This window comes from Bufo bufo, chromosome 3, assembly GCF_905171765.1.
Source record: "Bufo bufo chromosome 3, aBufBuf1.1, whole genome shotgun sequence".
Classification (NCBI taxonomy): Eukaryota; Metazoa; Chordata; class Amphibia; order Anura; family Bufonidae; genus Bufo; species Bufo bufo.
Window position 1 is genome coordinate 97278764 of NC_053391.1, and position 27469 is coordinate 97306232.

The following is a 27469-nucleotide window of genomic DNA, read 5'->3' on the forward strand; positions in this document are numbered from 1 at the left end:
ATTGTGTGCGGCTGGCAGGAGCGTTGACAGGGCCCCAAGGGCCACAGATCCAAACCTGGGTGGGCGCGGAGGCGGGTGGAGCCTGCGCCACGGACCGACCTGTCTATGTGCGGGTGGCAAGGTGGTGAGACACAGGAGCCAGGTTCAAGGGAACTAAACGATTCTTGAATGCAACACAGGACTGACCTCCCACCGATGTTAGGAACCTGGTATCTGGGGGCACGGACGACTCTGCGGACAGTGATGCCAAACGGTGCAGGTGTCAAGCATTGACATGCAAGGGTAGTGTGAAGACAAGCTGAGCCCATTATGTGGTAGCCACATGTAACCCAGTGTCACCCAACACTTGAGCAACCAAGGCAGGGACATAACTCCTGCTTCCAGCAGCACAGCTGTGCAGGGAGCGGGGATGCAGCGATGTGTGGCTCTGCTTGGGGTGAGGGACGGAGATGGTGTGCGTTACTTCTCCCCCTCCCCCATCCCCCCCCGGCGGCCAGCACGCTGTGCGGCAGACGGAACCGGCAGCACATGCACACGACCTCTCGCGAGAGGCTGGATGCGCCGGAATGGAGGAGAGGCCCGGCCGGCGGTGGGGGCTCGCAGGTGCAGGGGACCAGGAGGCGGCAAGAAGGAGCGGACCCGCGGGTGGACGGCCGGAGAGACGAGAGGCGTGAGATGCTGCTTACCTGGGAGGCGTGCTTACCGGAAGTGACGGGAGTCACCGGAAGTACGTGTAGCCGAGCGCGGTGTAATGAACTGGCCGATGGGGTTTAAGAAGGGAGACCTGGCCCCTCCCACAATTACAGGCTGCATGCAGCCTTAACTATTTGTTAGAAGGAGCTGCTCCTCTATTATCATTAATATGACCTGCAGAGTTGTTAGGAGGTTCTTCTCTATTATCAGTAATATAAGTTGTAAAGGTGTTAAAACAGGCATCCTCCAACTGCGGCCCTCCAGCTGTTGTAAAACTACACCTCCCATAATGCCCTGCTATAGGCTGATACCTGTAGGCTGTTCGGGCATGCTGGGAGTTGTCGTTTTTCAACAGCTGGAGGGCCGCAGTTGGAGGATGCCTGTGTTAGGAGGTCCTCCTCTATTATCAGTAATATAAGCTGTAGAGGTCAGAAGCCAGTAGTATAAGCTGTAGCGTTTTTAGAAGGAGTTCCTCCTCTTGGAATCATTGTTCTAAAAAAGTTTCCTTGAGAATGTAAAGAATTTAATATCAAGAGCAGGAGAACCGCCTCCTAACAACTCCATTCTAGCCGGCTTCATGGGCGCCGTGACACCTGCAGTGGAAGGGTCCCTAGGTCAGAGTTGGGAGGATTACTACCACTACCCCCCCCCCCCCCTTCCCAAAAGGTACTGAACAGGTACCTGGCATGTAGTTTACAGGACTGTGAGGCTGAGAAAGCCATATGTGTTCACACACTGTAAGGTAGGGGTATATGTTGTATAGGCAGAGATATGCGAGAATTACCCCCGAAGTCAAGCCAATATACACACACACAAATTAAAGTCACATACTTTATTTATTAAATATATGCTTTATTTTAAAACTTTTCAATAAATACCATTTGTCCTGTGTGTGCATAGATATAACTGCAGGCGTCTGTATATCTGAGAACACTGCACCTTCATGTCAATTGTTGACATGTTCTGAGAGACCAATTATAACATTTGGTTGTTTATTTTCAGCCCCCCCAACACCAAAGAGGAAAAAAATTGAGAAACCGTTAAAGTGTTTGTTTTCCAACATTTCAGAACCATTTACAGTTTTATACATTAAATACAGACTTGCATTTGAAAAAAAATTACAAGTTTAGCAAAAATAACAGAACTCAACTACAACAAGGCACTGGGAATAAGACTAAAGATAAAAAACACTTCTATTAAACTATACCTCAAAAAAGGTACATAAACTGCTTCCTCGTTGTCTTCTGTTTTCTGGGTGCACTAGTCCACAATGTGGTTGTGTCCGGCGCCAGTCTTTTATATATGAAGGAAGCTTAGGCTGCTTTCACACTCACATTTTGTGCGGATTTGTCATGGACAGACAGACCCGCACCGATAATACAAACACCTGCATTCGCTCAGAACGGACCTGTTTGTATTAGCCTACTTTCACACTGACATTTTGGCTTTCCGTTTGTGAGATCCGTTCAGGGCTCTCAGAAGCAATCCAGAACCTATCCATTTTGCCCAAATGCATTCTGAATGGAAAAGGATCCGCTCAGAAGGCATCAGTTTGCTTCCAATCAGTATCCTTTCAGTTTTGGAGACAGACACCAAAACACTGCCTGCAGCATTTTGCTGTCAGTCTGACAAAACAGAGCCAAACTAATACATTGTGTGTCAGGACGGAAGTCAATGGGGACGGATCCGTTTTCTCTGACAATCGAAAAACGGATCTGTTGCCCATTGACTTTCAATGATGTTCAAAACGGATCAGTCTTGGCAATGTTAAAGATAATACAAATAGATCAGTTCTGAACGGATGCAGACGGTTGTATTATCTGAACGGATCCGTTTGTGCAGCTCTGCACCAAACACGAGTGTGAAAGTAGCCCTATCTTTAACAAAGCAAGGAGTGTTCAAGACTGATCTGTTTTTGATAGGGTCATAGAAAACGGATCTGTCCCCATTGACTAAGGCTACTTTCACACTAGCGTTCAGGGCTCCGCTTGTGAGTTCCTTTTGAAGGCTCTCACAAGCGGCCCCGAATGGATCCGTCCAGCCCTAATGCATTCTGAATGGATGCGGATCCGCTCAGAATGCATCAGTCTGGCACCTTTTGCCTCCGCTCAGCAGGCGGACACCTGAACGCAGCTTGCAGCTTTCGGGTGTCCGCCTGGCCGTGCGGAGGCAAACGGATCCGTCCAGACTTACAATGTAAGTCAATGGGGACGGATCCGTTTGACGTTGACACAATATGGCTCAATTTTCAAACTGATCCGTCCCCCATTGATTTTCAATGTAAAGTCAAAACGGATCCGTTTGCATTATCATGGTAATGCAAACGGATCCCTTCTGAACGGATCTAAGCGTTTGCATTATAGGTGCGGATCTGCACCTAACGCAGGTGTGAAAGTAGCCTTGGACAGGAATTAGGAAATTGGCCACTCACTGTAGCTAAGCACCTAGTTCCAGTGCTATGACAGTACTTTGACACACAGACTGGTACCCAACATAACCGCATCAGTGACTGGAGTGTCAGGGAAATAGGAGGTGAGGGAGCACTGTTTTTATGTTGGCTTATGACGACATATCTGAATGAGAAATCAGGTGCGCTTGTAGTGACAACCCAGCCTAAGGGACATCAATAAAGGCAAGAAAAAGGGACCAGACAGCCGAACTTGTACTATTTCGTACAAAGTGAGCAAAAAAAAAAACGCTTTTTGGAACTAACATATTTGCATTTTTTTTGAAGATTTAAACAACAAAAGTGGTACCACGACTTGCACCCAGAGCATTCTATCATGGGCTCTCTACTTTTATAAATGTGGCAAATGCAATATGTTGTGAGTACTACCTTGCTTGTAGGTATTCTCCTCCTTGTTTGTTCCTCATAGGGAAACATGCTAAATTCTCCCCTTTCTAGGCAGGAAATAAGGTGAGGCCGCATTTCATCCTGGATGAATTGTATATTTCTTAAATTGACCCCTTCCAGCAAAGCTAGGCCATTTGCAATTGCAAATACACCACAATCGCTGGCCCCCTTCTGTGTCTGACAACAGGTTGCATTTATTTCTAGTGTTTTGTTTTCACCAGTAAATAATGGTCTGTACAGCTTGATTAGCTGTTCTTTTAGGGTGTCTGAAAAAGAGGTTGTGGCCAAAGAATCATAAATTGTAACATTATCATCAAACTGATGAGACAGCAACCAGTGCATGCCAACATGATGTATCTGAATGACCTGGTGACACTTAGACAATGCTACCTCTGAGAAGGACACAGACAGGCGTTATCTGGCCTGTAATTACCTGCTGAAGTAGCAAACAGCATGAAAGTTTATTACAGGCCAGATAACGCCTGTCTGTGTCCTTCTGGAGAGCATACACAGACAGATGAACTGATAAGCAGAAGAACAGACAGGCCAATGTGTTCGGGGGTTGGGGGCTGTATTTTTCTAAAGCCAAGTTTAGATGACCTAGTAGAAAGGTATCCTGGCTTGTCTGTGCCGTCTCCCCAATGGGCGGGGTGCGCACTGTGAATACAGCGACTGAACTTGGTTTAAAAACGACATCCCTCATATTTCAGTCACTTCACAGCAGATGACATGAAGTTTATTTTGTATTGGCTGCGGAATCGGAGGGAGTATTGCCTAACATGGTTAGGTGTGGCCTAGTGGGGTCAGGCGCCCTAATCCTAGAGTATGGGCACCCTAAGGTAGAGAAGCAAGGCTGGATTAGGACAGCACATTCAGGACACTGCTTCCAAACTAGGGCTAGCCTGTGTCTGCTGTAAGGCCGGAGTCTAGACGCTGTGGTGTATGGGCACATGAGCACACCGGCCATTATGCCATCGGAATCCAGGGGAATTACACAAGTAAAGTGCCAATGGCACACTGGAATGCACCCGCACCGCCATAGAAACACTGCTGTGCCGTTAAGCTGACATCACCAATTTGAATCCCAGCTAAGGAGCTTACACAGGACTTCCGCTGTTCTGACACAATCATGCTGTTTACTGTCTGCCACCGAGACATGACAAGCAGCGACACAACAACCCCTTAGATAGTTTGTAGTGGTGCATACAGCATACTTACTGCTATCAGACTGTACAGCGAGGAGCACTGGTGTGCTCGGCTCCTCTGGCTCTGCTGGATGGCAACCCCTCTGCTCGGCCATTCTGCTCAAGAACAAAATCTATTGGGTGAATGCACATCAATGTTACCACACAGCAGCTACAAGATACACCCAGCCCCATACACAGAGGCTTACACCCCCCCTTATTGATCTGCCCCCCCTCCCACAGATCTGCACCCTCATGTCCCCAGAATACACCACACACACCCCATAGATCTGCACCCTCATGTCCCCAGAATACACCACATGCCCCCCCCATAGATCTGCACCCCCATGTCCCCAGAATACACCACATGCCCCCCCCCCATAGATCTGCACCCCCATGTCCCCAGAATACACCACATGCCCCCCCCCATAGATCTGCACCCCCATGTCCCCAGAATACACCACATGCCCCCCCCATAGATCTGCACCCCCATGTCCCCAGAATACACCACATACCCCCCCCCCATAGATCTGCACCCCCATGTCCCCAGAATACACCACATACCCCCCCCATAGATCTGCACCCCCATGTCCCCAGAATACACCACATGCCCCCCCCCCATAGATCTGCACCCCCATGTCCCCAGAATACACCACATGCCCCCCCCATAGATCTGCACCCCCATGTCCCCAGAATACACCACATGCCCCCCCCCATAGATCTGCACCCCCATGTCCCCAGAATACACCACATGCCCCCCCCCATAGATCTGCACCCCCATGTCCCCAGAATACACCACATGCCCCCCCATAGATCTGCACCCCCATGTCCCCAGAATACACCACATGCCCCCCCCCCATAGATCTGCACCCCCATGTCCCCAGAATACACCACATGCCCCCCCATAGATCTGAACCCCCATGTCCCCAGAATACACCACATGCCCCCCCCCCCCCATAACCCCCTCACAGACCTACACCCTCAGGGCCCCAGAATACACCACATGCCCCCCCATAGATCTGCACCCTCATGGCTCCAGAATACACTACATGCTCCCCCCTTGGAGATTGACCCCCCCACACAGAGATATGCACCCTCATGGTACCAGAATACACCCCCCATAACCCCCTCGTCCCCAGAATGCACCACATGCCCTCCTCACAGATTGACCCCCCTCTCCCTCGTCCCCAGAATACACCACATGCCCCCCCCCATAGATCTGCACCCTCAGGGCCCAAGAATACACCACATGCCCTCCTCACAGATTGACCCCCCCCCCCCCCCCCCATGTCCCCAGAATACACCACATGCCCCCCCCCCCCATAAATCTGCCCCCCCATGTCCCCAGAATACACCACATGCCCCCCCATGTCCCCAGAATACACCACATGCCCCCCCCATAGATCTGCACCCCCATGTCCCCAGAATACACCACATGCCCCCCCCATAGATCTGCACCACCATGTCCCCAGAATACACCACATGCCCCCCCCATAGATCTGCACCCCCATGTCCCCAGAATACACCACATGCCCCCCCCCATAGATCTGCACCCCCATGTCCCCAGAATACACCACATGCCCCCCCCCCCATAGATCTGCACCCCCATGTCCCCAGAATACACCACATGCCCCCCCCCCCATAGATCTGCACCCCCATGTCCCCAGAATACACCACATGCCCCCCCATAGATCTGAACCCCCATGTCCCCAGAATACACCACATGCCCCCCCATAGATCTGAACCCCCATGTCCCCAGAATACACCACATGCCCCCCCCATAGATCTGCACCCCCATGTCCCCAGAATACACCACATGCCCCCCCCATAGATCTGCACCCCCATGTCCCCAGAATACACCACATGCCCCCCCATAGATCTGAACCCCCATGTCCCCAGAATACACCACATGCCCCCCCCATAGATCTGCACCCCCATGTCCCCAGAATACACCACATGCCCCCCCATAGATCTGAACCCCCATGTCCCCAGAATACACCACATGCCCCCCCCCCCCCCCCCCATAACCCCCTCACAGACCTACACCCTCAGGGCCCCAGAATACACCACATGCCCCCCCATAGATCTGCACCCTCATGGCTCCAGAATACACTACATGCTCCCCCCTTGGAGATTGACCCCCCCACACAGAGATATGCACCCTCATGGTACCAGAATACACCACATGCCCCCCCATAGATCTGCACCCTCATGGTACCAGAATACACCCCCCATAACCCCCTCGTCCCCAGAATGCACCACATGCCCTCCTCACAGATTGACCCCCCTCTCCCTCGTCCCCAGAATACACCACATGCCCCCCCCCCATAGATCTGCACCCTCAGGGCCCAAGAATACACCACATGCCCTCCTCACAGATTGACCCCCCCCCATGTCCCCAGAATACACCACATCCCCCCCCCCCCATAAATCTGCACCCCCATGTCCCCAGAATACACCACATGCCCCCCCATGTCCCCAGAATACACCACATGCCCCCCCATGTCCCCAGAATACACCACATGCCCCCCCATGTCCCCAGAATACACCACATGCCCCCCCCATAGATCTGCACCCCCATGTCCCCAGAATACACCACATGCCCCCCCCATAGATCTGCACCCCCATGTCCCCAGAATACACCACATGCCCCCCTCACAGATCTGCACCCCCATGTCCCCAGAATACACCACATGCCCCCCCCATAGATCTGCACCCCCATGTCCCCAGAATACACCACATGCCCCCCCCATAGATCTGCACCCCCATGTCCCCAGAATACACCACATGCCCCCCCCCCCATAGATCTGCACCCCCATGTCCCCAGAATACACCACATGCCCCCCCCCCCATAGATCTGCACCCCCATGTCCCCAGAATACACCACATGCCCCCCCCCCCATAGATCTGCACCCCCATGTCCCCAGAATACACCACATGCCCCCCCCCCATAGATCTGCACCCCCATGTCCCCAGAATACACCACATGCCCCCCCCCCATAGATCTGCACCCCCATGTCCCCAGAATACACCACATGCCCCCCCATAGATCTGCACCCTCATGGCTCCAGAATACACTACATGCTCCCCCTTGGAGATTGACCCCCCCACACAGAGATATGCACCCTCATGGTACCAGAATACACCACATGCCCCCCCATAGATCTGCACCCTCATGGTACCAGAATACACCCCCCATAACCCCCTCGTCCCCAGAATGCACCACATGCCCTCCTCACAGATTGACCCCCCCCCATAGATCTGCACCCCCATGTCCCCAGAATACACCACATGCCCCCCCATAGATCTGCACCCCCATGTCCCCAGAATACACCACATGCCCCCCCCCCCATAGATCTGCACCCCCATGTCCCCAGAATACACCACATGCCCCCCCCCCCATAGATCTGCACCCCCATGTCCCCAGAATACACCACATGCCCCCCCCCCCATAGATCTGCACCCCCATGTCCCCAGAATACACCACATGCCCCCCCCATAGATCTGCACCCCCATGTCCCCAGAATACACCACATGCCCCCCCCATAGATCTGCACCCCCATGTCCCCAGAATACACCACATGCCCCCCCCCATAGATCTGCACCCCCATGTCCCCAGAATACACCACATGCCCCCCCCATAGATCTGCACCCCCATGTCCCCAGAATACACCACATGCCCCCCCCATAGATCTGCACCCCCATGTCCCCAGAATACACCACATGCCCCCCCCCCCCATAACCCCCTCACAGACCTACACCCTCAGGGCCCCAGAATACACCACATGCCCCCCCATAGATCTGCACCCTCATGGCTCCAGAATACACTACATGCTCCCCCCTTGGAGATTGACCCCCCCACACAGAGATATGCACCCTCATGGTACCAGAATACACCCCCCATAACCCCCTCGTCCCCAGAATGCACCACATGCCCTCCTCACAGATTGACCCCCCCCCCATAGATCTGTACCTGCCTCCTCTGTATGAGCTCCTATGGACTCTCGCTCTGCAGCTCATCCAGGCACATCCAGCTCCTCCTTCACAAGCTCCTGCAGTCTGGGTTTATAAGCACTTCCCACACTTGACCATGTGACCATGAAGGAGCATGTGACCAGTGACGTCACAGACCTCGTTCTAACAACTCCACTCTAGCATCTACCCTACTCTCCGGGGAGGTTTCCCGCCTTGCTGCTGACAGCAGTGACCCGGCGGTCACGTGATTCCCTGACCTCGTGACGAATCTGCCGCTGCGGCGGCTCTGGTGTCCCGGCTGCTCTCCTTTTTCTCATTAATTACAGAATATATGATATAGTAATAAGGCAGTATCACAGCTTATCACTAACTTGTTTTTTTAATGGTAAACTTATTTTTATGTCCCGTGTGGAAAGTGCGCTGCGGAATCTATCACGTGCCTGACTGTCATGGCGGCGCCCGGTGGAAGCGCAGTGATGACCCCCGGGGCTCCGTCCTCTCCCGGGGACGGCACGCTGCAGTACAGCCTGATTCTGGACCACTTGGTTGGAGAGAAGAGGAGACCGAAGGATGTGATTCCAGGGGGGCTCGGGGGGATCCCCACACCCCTAAAATCCGAGGAGCAGAAGACGATGGAGCGGGTGATGGAGAGCTGCGGCTTCAAGGCGGCCCTAGCCTGTGTGGGCGGTAAGTGCCCGGTCACCGGGGATGGAGGGAGGCCAGCAGCACCACCCCTGTCATCCATAATGGCTCCAGTCTCTGGTCAGACAGTGCTGCGGCCATTGGACGTCACAGGTCACTGGCGGCTAAATGGTTAATAGAAGGCCCAAAGGTGTTGATTGGTATTTTCATTATCTCCCATTCATACAGTCCTGTCCGATCTGACAGGCATGCTGGGCCACCCAACCTCCAGTGACCATATAAAGGGGTTGTCCTATTAAGATCCACAGGCTAGGGATAAGTGTCTGACCGGTGGGCCCCCTGCTGATCGCAAGCGCTGGGGCCCCCTGCTGATCGCAAGCGCTGGGGACAGTGCTCCCTGTATGAATGGAGTGGCAGACGCTAAGGCTATTTTCACACTTGCGGCAGTGTGATCCGGCGGGCAGTTCCGTCGTCGGAACTGCTTGCCGGATCCGCCGATCTGGATGTGACTGAAAGCATTTGTGAGACGCATCCGGATGCGGATCCATCTCACAAATGCATTGCAAGAACGGATCCGTCTCTCCGCTTGTCATGCAGACAGACGGATCCGTCTTGTATCTTTTTTCACATTTTTACTGGTCTGTGCATGCGCAGAACGGAAGGACGGATCCGGTGCTAATACATTCCTATGGGGAAAAATGCCGGATCCGGCATTCCGGCAAGTCTTCAGTTTTTTTCCGCTGGAGATAAAACCGTAGCATGTTACGGTTTTCTCTTTTGCCTGATCAGTCAAAACAACTGAACTGAAGACATCCTGATGCAAACTGAACGGATTACTCTCCATTCAGAATGCATGGGGATATGCCTGATCAGTTCTTTTCCGGTATTAAGGCCTCTTTCACACTTGCGTTGTCCGGATCCGGCGTGTACTCCACTTGCCGGAATTACACTCCGGATCCGGAAAAACGCAAGTGTACTGAAAGCATTTGAAGACGGAACCGTCTTCCAAATGCTTTCAGTGTTACTATGGCACCCAGGACGCTATTAAAGTCCTGGTTGCCATAGTAGGAGCGGGGAGCGGGGGAGCGGTATACTTACAGTCCGTGCGGCTCCCGGGGCGCTCCAGAATGACGTCAGAGCGCCCCATGCGCATGGATGACGTGATCCATGCGATCACGTGATCCATGCGCTTGGGGCGCCCTGACGTCACTCTGGAGCGCCCGGGGAGCCGCACGGACGGTAAGTACACTGCTCCCCCGCTCCCCACTACACTTACCATGGCTGTCAGGACTTTAGCGTCCCGGCAGCCATGGTAACCACTCTGAAAAAGCTAAATGTCGGCTCCGGCAATGCGCCGAAACGACGTTTAGCTTAAGGCCGGATCCGGATCAATGCCTTCCAATGGGCATTAATTCCGGATCCGGCCTTGCGGCAAGTGTTCCGGATTTTTGGCCGGAGCAAAAAGCGCAGCATGCTGCGGTATTTTCTCCGGCCAACAAACGTTCCGTACCGGAACTGAAGACATCCTGATGCATCCTGAACGGATTACTCTCCATTCAGAATGCATTAGGATAATCCTGATCAGGATTCTTCCGGCATAGAGCCCCGACGACGGAACTCTATGCCGGAAGACAATAACGCAGGTGTGAAAGAGCCCTTAGCCCCTAGGACGGAACTCTATGCCGGAAAAGAAAAACGCTAATGTGAAAGTAGCCTTATTCAACTTTGTGGAACTGCTGGAGATAACGGCTTGACTGTCCAACAGCCACATAATGCTCAGTGACCACCACTTAATTTAAACTGGGGAGCATGGGCCCCCGTTCTCATGATTGACAGGGGCCAACGCGGTTGGACCCCCACCAATCAGGCACTTTGTCCTATGAATAGGACTTAAAGGACCCAGACATACCCCCTAATATGAGCCAGTTCATGCTCCGATGTTCTCCTTTGCCCGGTGCTGAATCGCGCAAGGAAAAGGCATTTTTTGGAGTTCTGGTGACGTACTGGGCTCTCCATAGGGACTGCTAGTTGGAGGCTTCCGCCCAGCAGTGAGCCCGGTGATGTCATCGGCACTAATGGGCGGGATTTTTTTCTTTTTTTTTTTTTCTTTTTCTTTTTACATATCTGCTTTTGAATAGGGTGATTCAAATCCGACCAGAGCACCTGACCCTGATTACAAGGAGTGAGCCGTCTGAACTCTCCTATATACTTAAGCGCTGCCCTAGCCTGCAAAACTGCTGGGGCAGCACTAAAGCTCACCCATCAGAGCCAGTGACGTCACCGTTTTCTCTGCTAGGCGGAAGCCTCCACCTAGCAGTGTAAAAACATAAAGAAGCCGTGGAGAGCATCGGAGCATGAAATGACTCATATCAGGGGGACTGCCTGGGTGAAAATGTGGGTATGTCCTGGTTCAGAGCTGAGCCCCTTTAAGGAGGTTGTGCAGTGGCTTAATCCTTAGGATAGGTCATCAATATCATGTCGGTGGGGGTCTGACTCCCTGCACTCCTCCGATCAGCTGTTTACAGCTGGTCTAATGTTACTGCCGCACGCCATTAATAAATCTGGCGTATTTTACGAATCTGCCCCTGGCCCTGTGTCTGATGTTTTACAGAAGGGTCTAGTGAGGCGCAGACATCTGTTCTTTATGGCCCAGATCAATAATAGATTTGTGTAAAACTGATTTCTGCAATGTAGACTGTGGGGCTGATTCATACGACCGTGAGTGATCCAGGAAACATGGTCCCGTGTGTCAGCGGCTCTCCTGACCTGTACTGACTGCATGATAGCAATGTAGTATGATACAGTCAGTTACCATCTGATTGTGGGTCTATTGTACTGTTTTCACATCATCGTGTCCTGAGAAATGGCGATCTATTAGGGTGAATAGCACTTTACATTGTCCCTGTGACAGGGAAGGCTTTACTAGCGTCCTGGCTGCCATGGTAACCGATCAGAGCCCCAGGATTACACTGCTGGGGCTCCGATAGGAAGCTGCCACTGCCACCAATACAAATACTGAGAAGGAGGGGGAGGGGACCCTGTGGCCACTGCCACCAATAATTATAATACTGGGGTGGGGGACGGGGAGCACTGCGCCACCACTGAATATAATTAACCCGTTATTACAAATGTGGGCGGTGTATGCCAGCCGTATCACACAGCCGGCATCTGGCCTCAATGACAGGGATCCTGCCGATCCGCGTCAGTTAACACCTTAGGTGCCGCACCTGAGGGGTTAATTGACGCGTCTTGCAGGGTCAAGTGCCCTGTCATTGAGGCTGGGTGCTGGCTGTGTGATACGGCTGGCATACACCGCCCACATTTGTAATAACGGGTTAATTATATTCATTGGTGGCGCAGTGGCCACAGTCCCTCCCCTTCTCCTGACTGCTATTGCCATTGGTGGCCAGCGGCAGCCACGTCACAATGAGGAGGGACACCCTCCTCTACTGTGTCGGCTGAGGAGAACATGCCGCGCGCCATGTTCTGTAACAGATGCTAAGCAGTGCAGTAGCGCAGCCTAGTATCGGAAAACAGCAAATCCCGCTAACGGATCGATCCAGGTGTAAAAGTATTGATTGGGTATCAAAAGTTTGATACCCGGTGCAACCCTATTGTCAAACCCCATTCTGCGGGACCTGCAAAGGGAAGATGACTTGGCTGCTTCCCAGCGCCAACTCCCCGCTCCCGCTCCTCCAGGCCTGTAATGCTCTGCTGGGCTCCAGCGATGTCAACATTCAGTCTGTGGCAATGTCGGGCTCCCCTTGCGACCATTTGACACTGCTGTGGCCTGTGATTGGCTGCGACTGGATGTTGATATCGCTGGAGCCCAGCGGAGCATAGCAGGCTGGGAGAAGAAGAGGCAGGGAGCCGGTGCCTTAAAGGGGTATTCCCATCTTATACAATGGGGGCATATCGCTAGGATACGCCCCCATTGTCTGATAAGTGCGGGTCCCACCGCTGGGACCCGCACCTACAAGGAGAACGGAGCGGAGAAAGTGGAGGAGGGCGCACTGCGCATGCGCGACCACCGCTCCCATTCATTTTTATAGGGCCGACGGAAATAGCCGAGCCAGCGCTCGGCTATTTTCGACGGCTCCATAGAAATGAATGGAGGGCGGCTGCGCATGCGCAGTGCGCCCTCCTCCACTTTCTCCTCTCCGTTCTCCTTGTAGGTGCGGGTCCCAGCGGTGGGACCCGCACTTATCAGACAATGGGGGCGTATCCTAGCGATATGCCCCCATTGTATAAGATGGGAATACCCCTTTAAGCTTCCCTTTGCAGGTCCTGCAGAACTGGGAGGGGGGAGGGGAGGGTGGTTGCCGAAACACCCCCCTTCATTCTTGCACAACCCCTTTTAAGGAAGAAAAAAGTGCGTCTTATACTCCCAACGAATCTGGTAGTACATAGCAGTGCAGCTTCCTGCAGAGTGGGCAGCAGCATGTATTACAGTTTTCTGGTATAAAAAAAGTCACTCATTTCTGGTGCAATGAGGTGGTTTTTTTTGTGCTCCTCTCATCACTTGGTAAGTAAGGATTAGTGGGAGGGGGGCATCATCTCCTGCAGACCAACTGATCTACCCAGAAATATGCAGAAATGATAGCAGAAATCTATGCCGGTTTATGGCAGCCATAGGTTTGCAAGATCCATCAAAAGAGCCCTGTGCAAGATCCCACGGACCATCAGACATGCCCAATATGTACCCAGCCGTATAGAACCCCAGGACACCATGTCTGCTATCATTACATGCCAAGTCACCTGCGACCAGCTCTGTATCCCTCAACCTCATACTTCACCCATTGAACTGCATTGTTTGAAGTATCGGTATGTTATTTCACGTGAGGCCGGCATTAATGATCCTCTATTATGTGTCATTTTCATTCATTTATTAGTCTGGTAACCCGATCCTGTACAGTCAAAACCAATCAAACATCAAAGACCCCGAGGCCGGTGAATGCCACAATCCGCAGTTCCTCCACCGCATGGGACGTAGGGGGTGGGGGGGGGGGGCATGTCTTCTGTATTGTGTGTTACTGGCTACATGGGAGCCCCTGATCTGAATTAGGTGCTCCTGTGTAGCATGGTGGGCACTACTCTGGTTACAGTCCTTATAGTGGCACAGCTTAGCCGCCCAGAGACACTTGGGCAGCAATGACTACAGCAGACCTCTTCAGCTGTAGTAGCACTACAACTCCCAGCATGTCCTGACAGCCAGAGGTGGCATAGTTGTTCCATCTAATGGTCTCTTCGTTCTCTTTCAGGTTTTGTCCTGGGTGGAGCCTTTGGTGTTTTTACTGCAGGTATTGATAGCAATGTCGGCTTTGACCCTAAGGATCCGTATCGTACCCCCACTGCCAGAGAAGTACTGAAGGATATGGGTCAGAGAGGAATGTCTTACGCCAAAAACTTTGCCATCGTTGGTGCCATGTTCTCCTGTACAGAGTGTTTAGTGGAATCTGTAAGTATTTCTATCCACCATGTCCCTTCTCCAATATACTGTGTGCATGTTAGCTGGGACTGCTAGCACGGCTTGGACGTCTGAGAGATTGTAGGCTCGAGGTTCTGTAGTCGTATGGAAGGCCAGAGATGAGGAGAAGCAAGTGTATGTTGGAGAAAAAGGTTTTCCTTTCCTCCCAACCAAAACCAAAGCAGCTTAAACCCAGCCCCATTCCCAAACCTAATGTTATGTCAGTATTGGTTAAAGGGGTGGGGGGCAAATAAAGATGCATTGTGGCAAGAGTTAAAGAAATGCTTTCCATCAGTCCCACAGACTTGGCAGGACGCCACCTTGCCTCAGGTTTTTTTTTTTGCCCCGACCCACATTTTAGCAGTCGTTGAGGTCCCAGCAGTGAGACATCCACCGTTCCAGTATCTATCATTCAACTAGTGGAAATGTTTTGGGCTAGAATACCCCTTTAATTTTTTATCCTGATCTCTTCTGTTATTAGGTCATCAGATGGTTGATGGGGGGTTGAGTCGAGCAGGGTTTGGCTTGTCTGATCTACTGTTTTACAGAGAAGAAAATAACTTTCTCCTATTTTTTTAAGAGATTAGGGTCATTTATCATTTATTTTATGCCGTCTCTTATATGCTCTTAAAGGGAACCTGTCACCTGGATTTTGGGTATAGAGCTGAGGACATGGGTTGCTAGATGGCCGCTAGCACATCCGCAATACCCAGTCCCCATAGCTCTGTGTGCTTTTATTGTGTAAAAAAAATAAACGATTTGATACATATGCAAATTAACCTGAGATGTGTTATGTCCCTGACTCATCTCACATACAGGACTCATCTCAGGTTAATTTGCATATGTATCAAATCGTTTATTTATTTTTTACACAATAAAAGCACACAGAGCTATGGGGACTGGGTATTGCGGATGTGCTAGCGGCCATCTAGCAACCCATGTCCTCAGCTCTATACCCAAAATCCAGGTGACAGGTTCCCTTTAATTCCTGATGAGGCGCAGACCTCGTTACAAGTAAGGCACTTCCTCTGGCAGTCTGTGCCCCTATTTTAGGGGTCCCTGGAGTAGATTTCAATTGTCATTTATGCCAGCCCCCCATTCCCCAGTGGCGAGGGCAGTGTAGAAACGCTGTATGTACCTAAATTTAGGTGTATGGGTGTTCAAAAAGTCACAGACTGGGGGTTAGTGACTTTTTTTATGCCTGAAACTGGGGTTCATAATAAATGACCATCATTATCTCACAAAGTCAACCCCTTTCTAAAATAATTAGCTGATTAATTGGTCGTCATTCCTCACTCCCTGCGATCAGCTACCATTGTCAGGAGATGGTGCATTTGGAAATGTGGCATTGCATGGCGGCCATTCATGTAATGCATGGTCATGGTAAGTCTCCTAGAGCAGGGATACATGGACCTTTAAGGTCCCTTTCACACGAGCGAGTTTTCCGCGCGGGTGCAATGCGTGACGTGAACGCATAGCACCCGCACTGAATCCTGACCCATTCATTTCAATGGGTCTGTGTACATGAGCGTTGTTTTCCACGCATCAGTTCTGCGTTGCGTGAAAATCGCAGCATGTTCTATATTCTGCGTTTTTCACGCAGCCCTGGCCCCATAGAAGTGAATGGGGCTTCGTGAAAAACGCATTGCATCCGCAAGCAAGAGCGGGTGCGATGCGTTTTTCACTGATGGTTGCTAAGAGATGTTGTTTGTAAACATTCCGTTTTTTATCACGCGTGTGAAAAACGCATCAAAACGCATTGCACCCGTGCGGAAAAAACAACAACTAAACGCAACCGCAGACAAAACTGACTGAACTTGCTTGCAAAATAGTGCGAGTTTCACTGAACGCACTCTGAACGCATCCGGCCCCAATCCGCAACACCCGTGTGAAACCAGCCTAACACGTTCAGGACCTTGGACGAGAATGCTCGTCTTAACTTGCAGGTACTTAACGCACTAGGACGAGCAGCAGCAGGAGCCCGGCTGATACTGACAGCCGGGCTCCTGCTGTATCTTCCAGCATTGGTGAAAACACAGATGCCGGCGGATTAACCCCCTGTATGCCGCGGTCACGCTGACCGCAGCATACAGGGGGTTTGCGGCAGCTTGTACATCCCCATCGGGTCTCCGTGCTGCGGTGACGGGGAACCGAGGGGTTGCTATGGCCGCCAGCTACGGAAGCCCAGGTGATCCAGCCCCAGAGCTGGGTCTCCCAGGCAACTGTTAACGTCTTAGGCTACTTTCACACTAGCGTTCGGGGCTCCGGTTGTGAGCTCTGTTTGAAGGGTCTCACAAGCGGCCCCGAACGCATCCGTCCAGCCCCAATGCATTCTGAGTGGATGCGGATCCGCTCAGAATGCATCAGTCTGGCAGCGTTCAGCCTCCTCTCAGCAAGCGGACACCCGAACGCAGCTTGCAGCGTTCGGGTGTCCGCCTGGCGGTGCGGAGGCAAACTGATCCGTCTAGACTTACAATGTAAGTCAATGGGGACGGATCCGTTTGAAGTTGACACAATATGGCTCAATTTTCAAACGGATCCGTCCCCAATTGACTTTCAATGTAAAATCTGGACGGATCCGTCTGAACTACTTTCACACTTAGAATTTTTTTCAAACTATAATGCAGACGGATCCGTTCTGAACGGATCCAAACGTCTGCATTATAGGAGCGGATCCGTCTGTGCAGACACCAGACGGATCCTCTCTGAACGCAAGTGTGAAAGTAGCCTTACAGTGTAAGACACTGACAGTTCAATGCAGCACAATACAGATGTATTGTGCTGTACTGAAACAGGGATCAGACCCTGTCCCATAGTGGGACAAAAAAAAAAATCAATGTAAAAAAAATATTAATTAAAAGTTTCAAGTAAAAAAAAAAAAACCCTAAAATGTAATTTTCCCCAAATAAAGTGAAAAAAAAAAAAGTAGACATATTGCGTATGGCCGCGTCCGTATCGACCGGCTCTATAAACATATCACATGACCAAACCCCTCAGATGAACACCGTAAAAATAAAAACTGTGCTAAATAAACTATTTTTTGGTCACCTTACATCACTAAAAGTACAACACCAAGCGATCAAAAAGTCATATGCACCCCAAAATAGTGCCAATCAAACCGTCATCTCATCCCGCAAAAATGGTACCCTACCTAAGATAATCGCCCAAAAACTGAAAAAACTATGGCTCTCAGAATATGGAGACACTAAAACATGATTTTTTTTTGTTTCAAAAAGGAAATCATTGTGTAAAACTTACATAAATAAAACAAAAAGGTAGACAAATTGGCTATCGCCGCGTCCGTAAGAACCTGCTCTATAAACATATCACATGACCAAACCCCTCAGATGAACACCGTAAAAATAAAAACTGTGCTAAATAAACTATTTTTTGGTCACCTTACATCACTAAAAGTACAACACCAAGCGATCAAAAAGTCATATGCACCCCAAAATAGTGCCAATCAAACCGTCATCTCATCCCGCAAAAATGGTACCCTACCTAAGATAATCGCCCAAAAACTGAAAAAACTATGGCTCTCAGAATATGGAGACACTAAAACATGATTTTTTTTTGTTTCAAAAAGGAAATCATTGTGTAAAACTTACATAAATAAAACAAAAAGGTAGACAAATTGGCTATCGCCGCGTCCGTAAGAACCTGCTCTATAAACATATCACATGACCAAACCCCTCAGATGAACACCGTAAAAATAAAAACTGTGCTAAATAAACTATTTTTTGGTCACCTTACATCACTAAAAGTACAACACCAAGCGATCAAAAAGTCATATGCACCCCAAAATAGTGCCAATCAAACCGTCATCTCATCCCGCAAAAATGGTACCCTACCTAAGATAATCGCCCAAAAACTGAAAAAACTATGGCTCTCAGAATATGGAGACACTAAAACATGATTTTTTTTTGTTTCAAAAAGGAAATCATTGTGTAAAACTTACATAAATAAAACAAAAAGGTAGACAAATTGGCTATCGCCGCGTCCGTAAGAACCTGCTCTATAAACATATCACATGACCAAACCCCTCAGATGAACACCGTAAAAATAAAAACTGTGCTAAATAAACTATTTTTTGGTCACCTTACATCACTAAAAGTACAACACCAAGCGATCAAAAAGTCATATGCACCCCAAAATAGTGCCAATCAAACCGTCATCTCATCCCGCAAAAATGGTACCCTACCTAAGATAATCGCCCAAAAACTGAAAAAACTATGGCTCTCAGAATATGGAGACACTAAAACATGATTTTTTTTTGTTTCAAAAAGGAAATCATTGTGTAAAACTTACATAAATAAAACAAAAAGGTAGACAAATTGGCTATCGCCGCGTCCGTAAGAACCTGCTCTATAAAAATATCACATGACCTAACCTCTCAGATGAACACCGTAAAAAACAAACAATGTCACCTTACATCACAAAAAGTGTAATAGCAAGCGATCAAAAAGTCATACGCACCCCAAAATGTTGCCAATCAAACCGTCATCTCATCCTGCAAAAATCATACCCTACCTAAGATAATCGCCCAAAAGCTGAAAAAACTATGGCTCTCAAACTATGGAGCCACTAAAACATTATTATTTTGGTTTCAAAAATGAAATCGTTGTATAAAACTTACTTGAAAAAAAAAAGTATACATATTAGGTATCGCAGCGTCCGTAATAACCTGCTCTATAAAAATACCACATGATCTAACCTGTCGGATCAATATTGTAAATAACAAAAAATAAAAACTGTGCAAAAACAGCTATTTCTTGTTACCTTGCCTCACAAAAAGTGTAATATATTTTTTTAGTTTGCGGACAAGGATAGGCATTATTAGAATAGATCCGCAAAAAAATGGATGCCATACGGAACGTCATCCGCTTTTTTTTTTCCGGATCCGCAATTTGTGGACCGCAAAACACATACGGTCGTGTGCATGTAGCCTAAGGCTACATGCACACGACAGTTGTTTTTTGCGGTCTGCAAATAGCGGATCCGTGTTCCTGTTTTTTTTCTACATCCACATCCGTTCCGTTTGTCCGCAAATTTGGTAGGTTGTGTTTCCGTGTGTCTTCAGGTTTTTTTTGCGGACCGCAAAAAAAACCTGAAGGCTGTAATTCTTGAAATTTTATATATACAGGTTTCCCAGCAACCATCTGCAAAAAAACACTGCCATGTGCATGTAGCCTAAGGCCTCATGCACACGACCGTTCCGTTTTTTGCGGTCCGCAAACCGCGGATCTGCAAAAAAAGGAAGCTGCCCTTGTGTCTTCCGCAATTTACGTAACTGGCGGCCCATTGTAGAAATGCCTATTTTTGTCTGCAAAACGGGCAAAAATAGGACATGTTATATTTTTTTTGCGGGGTCACGGAACGGCGCAAAGGATGCGGACAGCACACTGAGTGCTGTCCGCTTCTTTTGCGGCCCATTGAAGTGAATGGGTCTGCACCTGAGCCGCAAAAACTGCGGCTCCGATGCGGACCCGACAAACAGTCGTGTGCATGAGGCCTAAGACTGTTGATCTCTTACCTCTCTGTCCGCAGCTCTTGAATGGCATTGTAAATAATAATGCCCAGTTGTTGGCATGATCTGTGCTCTCGGAGCCTGTAGCAGACGCTCAGGACTGTATATTTGTCACTATTGCATCTAGTGTCAACTTGGCCTATAGACATGATTAATACATTGGCAAACTGCATTGTGACCTTTCAAAAAAGCCATTCCAGTGCTCCAGACTAAAAAAAATACCTAGTAGCCATTGGCTCCTGAACTGAAAAATTTAGGAGCCAAATCAAATTTTTAGTCGCCAAATCGAAACTGAATCAAAATTTTGCTATCGTAACAACGCTACGCTGATCAGATCGGCGTAGGGTTGTTTTGAAACCAAAATTTTGATTCGCTTTCGTCACCATAAAAAAGTATTGCGATACTCAATACCGCGCAAAAAAAAAAAACACCAAAAAAAGCCGCGTGCATTTAGCATTTTATGAAACGTTCGGCCCATAATAGAACAGTCCTATGCTATTTTTTGGGGTGACAAGGTGACTAAAAAATGGCGAATGCTCACCGCATAGGAGATACTTTTTAATAATTTAATAGTTTGGACTTTTCGGACGCAGCGCTATGTAATATGTTTATTTAATGTTTATATATTTTATATGTAAAATTGGGAAAGGGGGGATTTAAACTTAATATTTTAGGGTACTTTCACACTAGCGTTTTTCTTTTCCGGCATAGAGTTCCGTCACAGGGGCTCTATACCGGAAAAGAACTGATCGGGCATATCCCCATGCATTCTGAATGGAGAGTAATCCGTTCAGGATGCATCAGGACGTCTTCAGTTCAGTCATTTTGACTGATCAGGCAAAAGATAAAACCACAGCATGCTACGGTTTTATCTCCGGCGAAAAAAACTGAAGACTTGCCTGAATGCCGGATCCAGCATTTTTCCCCATAGGAATGTATTAGTGCCAGATCTGGCATTCAAAATACCGGAATGCACCCGCACTAAATCCGGACCCATTCACTTCTATGGGGCTGTGCACATGAGCGGTGATTTTCACACATCACTTGTGCGTTGCGTGAGAATCGCAGCATGCTCTATATTCTGCGTTTTTCACGCAACGCAGGCCCCATAGAAGTTAATGGGGCTGCGTGAAAATCGCAAGCAAGTGCGGATGCGGTGCGATTTTCATGCACGGTTGCTAGGAGATGATTGGGATGGAGACCCGATGATTATTATTTTCCCTTATAACATGGTTATAAGGGGAAATAATAGCATTCTGAATACAGACTGCTAAGTAGAAGGTCAATATAATAAACATTGGTGGCGCAGTGTGCCCCCCCAACACTCCAGTATAATAAACATTGGTGGCGCAGTGCCCCCCCAACACTCCAGTATAATAAACATTGGTGGCGCAGTGCGCCCCCCAACACGCCAGTATAATAAACATTGGTGGCGCAGTGCGCCCCCCCATATAATAAACATTGGTGGCGCAGTGTGCCCCCCCATCACCCCAATATAATAAACATTGGTGGCGCAGTGCGCCCCCCCCATATAATAAACATTGGTGGCGCAGTGTGCCCCCCCATCACCCCAATATAATAAACATTGGTGGCGCAGTGCGCCCCCCCCCATATAATAAACATTGGTGGCGCAGTGTGCCCCCCCAACACTCCAGTATAATAAACATTGGTGGCGCAGTGCGCCCCCCCATCACCCCAATATAATAAACATTGGTGGCGCAGTGCGCCCCCCCATATAATAAACATTGGTGGCGCAGTGCGCCCCCCCATCACCCCAATATAATAAACATTGGTGGCGCAGTGCGCCCCCCCTCAATATAATAAACATTGGTGGCGCAGTGCGCCCCCCCCATATAATAAACATTGGTGGCGCAGTGTGCCCCCCCATCACCCCAATATAATAAACATTGGTGGCGCAGTGCGCCCCCCCCATATAATAAACATTGGTGGCGCAGTGTGCCCCCCCATCACCCCAATATAATAAACATTGGTGGCGCAGTGCGCCCCCCCCATATAATAAACATTGGTGGCGCAGTGTGCCCCCCCAACACTCCAGTATAATAAACATTGGTGGCGCAGTGCGCCCCCCCATCACCCCAATATAATAAACATTGGTGGCGCAGTGCGCCCCCCCATCACCCCAATATAATAAACATTGGTGGCGCAGTGCGCCCCCCCTCAATATAATAAACATTGGTGGCGCAGTGCGCCCCCCCCATATAATAAACATTGGTGGCGCAGTGTGCCCCCCCCATCACCCCAATATAATAAACATTGGTGGCGCAGTGGGAAGTGCCAATAAGGGTTAAAAAAAAAAAATAATAATTTACTCACCTCCTCCAGTTGATCCGTAGCTGCCGGTCTCCTGTACTTACTTCTTTCTTCAGGACCTGTGGTGACATCACTGAGCTCATCACATGATCCATCACCATGGTAATGGGCCATGTAATGAGCTCAGTGACGTCACCACAGGTCCTGAAGAAAGAAGTAAGTACAGGTGACCGGCAGCTACGGATCAACTGGAGGAGGTGAGTAAATTTTCTTTTATTATTTTTAACCCTCATTGGCACTTCTCACTGTGCCACCAACGTTTATTATACTGGGGGGGGGGGGGGCGCACTGTGCCACCAACGTTTCTTATACTGGGGGGGGGGGTTTTGCACTGTGCCACCAACGTTTCTTCTGCAAATACAGGAGGCGTGTGCCGATATCAAATAGCCGGCACCCGACCTTTGTGACAGGGGGCTGCGATCAGCTACAATTAACCCCTCAGGTACCGCACCTGAAGGGTTAACTCAACTGCAGCTGATCGCAGCTCCCTGTCATAGAGGTCGGGTGTCGGCTATTTGATTCCAGCACCCGCCTCCTGTATTTGTATTACAGGTCAGTTTTCTTCATTGGTGGCGCAGTGGCCACAGCCCCTCCCCTCCTCCTCCCGTCTCTTCTTATTGGTGGAGGCGGCGGCAGCAGCACAGGGGGGAGGGAGAGACTCCTCCTGCGCTGCTGAGAACGATCATCTCCTGTGCCGCCGCTGTATTGAGCAGAGCCGCGGCGGCGGGTCTAGTCGCAAATGGCGACAAGACTAAAAAGTCTTGTCGCCATTTGTAAATTCTAAGTCGCATTGGCGACCATTTTGGTCGCCATCTGGAGCCCTGCATTCATTTCTAAGCTGGATCCATTTGTTAATAACCAGTGGTTTCTAACCCATCAGAAATAACAGATAATAAGGGAACTGTAATGGGCAAACGTATTAGTTGTCAACAAGAAGATAAAATACAGCAAATGGTTGTCTAAGGGCAGAGGTCCAACCTTTTATACTATGTGAGGCCATGCAGTAATGGTTGGAGTACATTTATGTTATGCACTTATATAGCGCTGACATATTCCACAGCGCTTTCCAGACATTAATATCAAGCTGTCCCCAATGGGGCTCACAATCTAAGGTCCCTATCAGTATGTCTTTGTAGTGTGGGAGGAAAGCGGGGGAAACCCCCGCAAACACAGGGAGGACATACTAATCCCATGCAGATGTTGTCCTTGAGTTGGATTTGAACCTAGGACCCCAGAGCTGCATGGCACCAGTGCGAACCACTGAGCCAAGTAATTCTGTTACTTGGGCCGATGTCAGGCCAATGATGAGCGCCAATTGGCACTCGTACCGCATGAAAGATGAGATCACCCCACAGATTATTCTGCTCGTTTGTTGGGCGATCGGTGGCCTTTATACACAGGGCAGTTGTCAGGAATCAGTCCGGGCTGGTGTAAGAGGGCCCTCAGGCTGCAGGGGATATGAATTCCAGCAGAGTCTAGGGAACGTTCCAGCCGTACATTCACAGGTTTCATCTTGCTGCAGTGTGGGGGCTGCTTTTTGTGTTACCGTTATTTTTAGCAAGTAATTGTCGAATTGCAGAGAAGAACGCCATGAGATCCATGGTTTGTGTATTGAAATGTTCTGTGCTCTGCCTACACACAGGTGACAATCTCACAGATGAAAGTGTATTCCGTGTACCAGGCATCTGAGAACATGCGGTAACGGGAGCATTTTCCTAATCTAGAGAGGGTCCGTGTGCCAGAGGCGAAGCAGCGGTGATATTCTGGATTATTAGATTTGTGGCATGATGCATTGTTCTGCAGACACCAACAGTGTTGTCAGAGGCCTCCCATATCGGCTGTTGTCAGACATGCTCCCTCTTAAATGGCTCATAATCCCCTGATCTACCGTATGTAACGCGCTTCCGAAACCACAGCTGCACTTTAGCAAGACTTGTCTAATGATATTCTGCAGAAGAGCATGAATCTCATAATCCTGCTCAATAACCGGGAATGATGGGTGTCATACTCCAATCTAGAGCGTGCGCCCAGTATAAAGGCCTCCTGATACACCCCAGATTGGTAGTAGACACCTATTTCTAACACTACTTTCTGTCTTTTGTATTTTTAGTATCGAGGAAAGTCAGACTGGAAGAACAGTGTAGCGAGCGGATGTATTACAGGGGGCGCTATTGGATTCCGAGGTAAGTAGATAATTGGTATTCTAACGGTAATTATGTGACTTATTTTTTTTCCTTCTTCTTTTCAGCCACACAATCGGGTTTCCTGATGCAGTTTTTGAAGTTAAAAATCAGGAGTGGGTCAGAAAAGGAGAGAAAGTATTAAGGACAGATACTTCTCCTCTTTTTTTTTTTTTGTATTCACTTGTGCAGCAGGAAGCCTGAATATGTGGCAGCCTCCTTATTCAGGTCAATGGAATGAAGCAGAAAATAGATTAGTGCAGGCTGTGAGACAATGTTGGGAGTTATAGTTCCACAACAGCAGGTTGTAGACCTCTATCTACCTTAAAAGGGGTTATCCAAACTATAAAACCCCCCCCCCCCCCCCATTTGCTGGGCCCCTCACAATGAATATACTTACCTGGCTCCCCGCAGCTCCTCTGCTTCTTTTCCCCGTGTGCGGATGAAAACATCTGGTGTCGGGGGAGAGCAGCCAATGGCAGGCGGGACGGGAACGAGCGTTACTCGTGCACGGGAAGAAGAAGCGGCGGTGCGTGGAGCAAGGTAAGTATATTCATTGTGAGGGGCCCGGTATATGGGGGTGCATTTTATAGTCTTGGATAACCCCTTTAAGGACACTTTCACATAAACGTTTTCAATGTGGGAAATATGCCTAGTGTAACAGCATCATCTCCCAGACTGAACTGGGCTCCTGTGACATAAACTCACAGCATTCTAATGATTTATAATGCTGAGCGTTCCTGCCTGACCTCGGTCATACTGAATTGTGCTGACAGCATTGTGTGAGTACAGTTCAGTACAGTTCAATCCGGGAAACACAGCTGCTGCAAGGCGTGCATTTCCTGCACTGAATACTGTAATGGGAACCTGGCCTAACACTGTGTGACACAGAATCATTCTTGTAAGGCCTCATGCCCACGGCTGTTGTTTTGGTTCACAAACGGCGGCTCGGATGCAGACCCATTCACTTCAATGTTCCGTGGCCCCGCTAAAAAATATATAACATGTCCTATTCTTGTCCGCGCTTTGCGGAGAAGAATAGGCATTTATATTGAAGGCTGTCCGTGCCATTCCGCAAATTGAGGAACGCGCGCGGATCCGCAAAACACACCATGGTTGTGTGCATGCGGCCTAAGGATGACATGCCTTTGTTGCATCATTACTATATGGGTGTAGTTGTAGAGATTAGGTCATGTAATTCTCCGTTCCTCACATACTGTACCCTGAGAGGTGGGTGGACACGGTGAAGATAAAACCCAGTCCAGATGACTTTCCTTTATACTTGCCCATGTAGGATCATTGATTTGGCACTCCGTAATCCAGTTTGTGTTCTTTTGCAGCCGGACTCAAAGCTGGAGTGATTGGCTGTGGAGGATTTGCCGCTTTTTCTGCAGTCATAGACTATTACCTGCGGTAGGAACTCTCTGCAGCCAGGTGGCGCTGCTTCACCATGGACATCATTATGTAATAGAAACACATGGGGCTGAGGACGTTGGCACTTCTGTCGCTCCTGATTTTGTACTTGACTTGAAGTATGTTCTTTTACACATCAAGAGTCTCCGTGAGCTGGACAGAAATCCTTGAAGGAAACAATGTGTCTACTTCTTCTGTAAAGAGATCTATTATTGTAGGTTTTACTTGGATACTTATTTATTCATCTGTACATATTGCAGTGGAATTAAAGGAACTCTGCAGGAAAAAAGCATGCACAGTGTCATGCCTATCACAGAGCGATGCATGAAATCTATTGTGTCGTGCTCTGCCGCTTCAGGGAATGTTACAGAAGCAGCTCATTTTCATGTACTTACTTTTTCCTCCTGGCCTTCCAGAGGCCATAAGTTTTTTTATTCACTGTTTCCAGCAATCTCATAGCAGTGAATGAAGTGGTGGCCACACTTGCACAGTGAGCTGTCCATTTATTTGCAGAATTCCAAAAAAAAAAAAAAAAGCCTAGCACACACCCCCTTAGCTGGTTTCGGAACTGCCATAGAAGTGATTCTGTTCTGGAGTTAGGTGTGGGTTCCACCTCTGGGATCTGCACGTATCTGACACTGGTGGCATATTGCTAGAATATGCCACCAATGTCTCAGATGATAAAACCCCTTTAATTGGGTGGAATTGAAAAAAAAAAAAAAAAAATGCAATTCGTCCAGAAGAGTGTGCCGCCTGGAAGGTGGTCACGTGTGTAAACCACCATGTTGAGAGCTATGGACCCAGCCCAGTATTTACACGCGGTAACCGTGGGCCATTTCAGAAATGCATTCAGGAAGTGACCAACTCGTCCAATTTTTACAGAATAAAAAAGCTCAGGTCTAAGGATCATCTCCTTTCTTCTCCAAAAATTGGACTGTATATCCAGGCGGTACTTTCTTCATCGTCTAGTACCCCCTAGTGACAAGAAGTTTTCACCAAGTACCCCCAAGGAAGCGAATGTTAACCAAATAAGTCTATTCTCATGCCACTTTCATAGGCTCTGGTCCAAGCCTCTGACAGCAGTTTCTTCATAGTTCAGCATGCAGCACTAATCTGCCTGTAAAAATGACACCACATTAGGACCCATAATGGATGACTATTGCATTCTGCACAACCAAACATACAGGAGAATACAGCACCACA

At 49.1% G+C, this 27469-nt stretch overlaps 1 protein-coding gene across 1 annotated transcript; it reads left to right on the top strand.

Moving 5' to 3' along the window:
* Positions 1 to 9127: 9127 nt before the first annotated feature.
* Positions 9128 to 26565, top strand: TIMM22 (translocase of inner mitochondrial membrane 22). Its single transcript, XM_040423379.1, has 4 exons — positions 9128 to 9393; positions 14610 to 14806; positions 24784 to 24856; positions 26194 to 26565. The coding sequence occupies exons 1-4, from the start codon at positions 9156 to 9158 to the stop codon at positions 26268 to 26270; spliced, it is 585 nt and encodes a 194-aa protein (XP_040279313.1). The 5' UTR covers positions 9128 to 9155; the 3' UTR covers positions 26271 to 26565.
* The last annotated feature ends 904 nt before the right edge of the window (positions 26566 to 27469 follow it).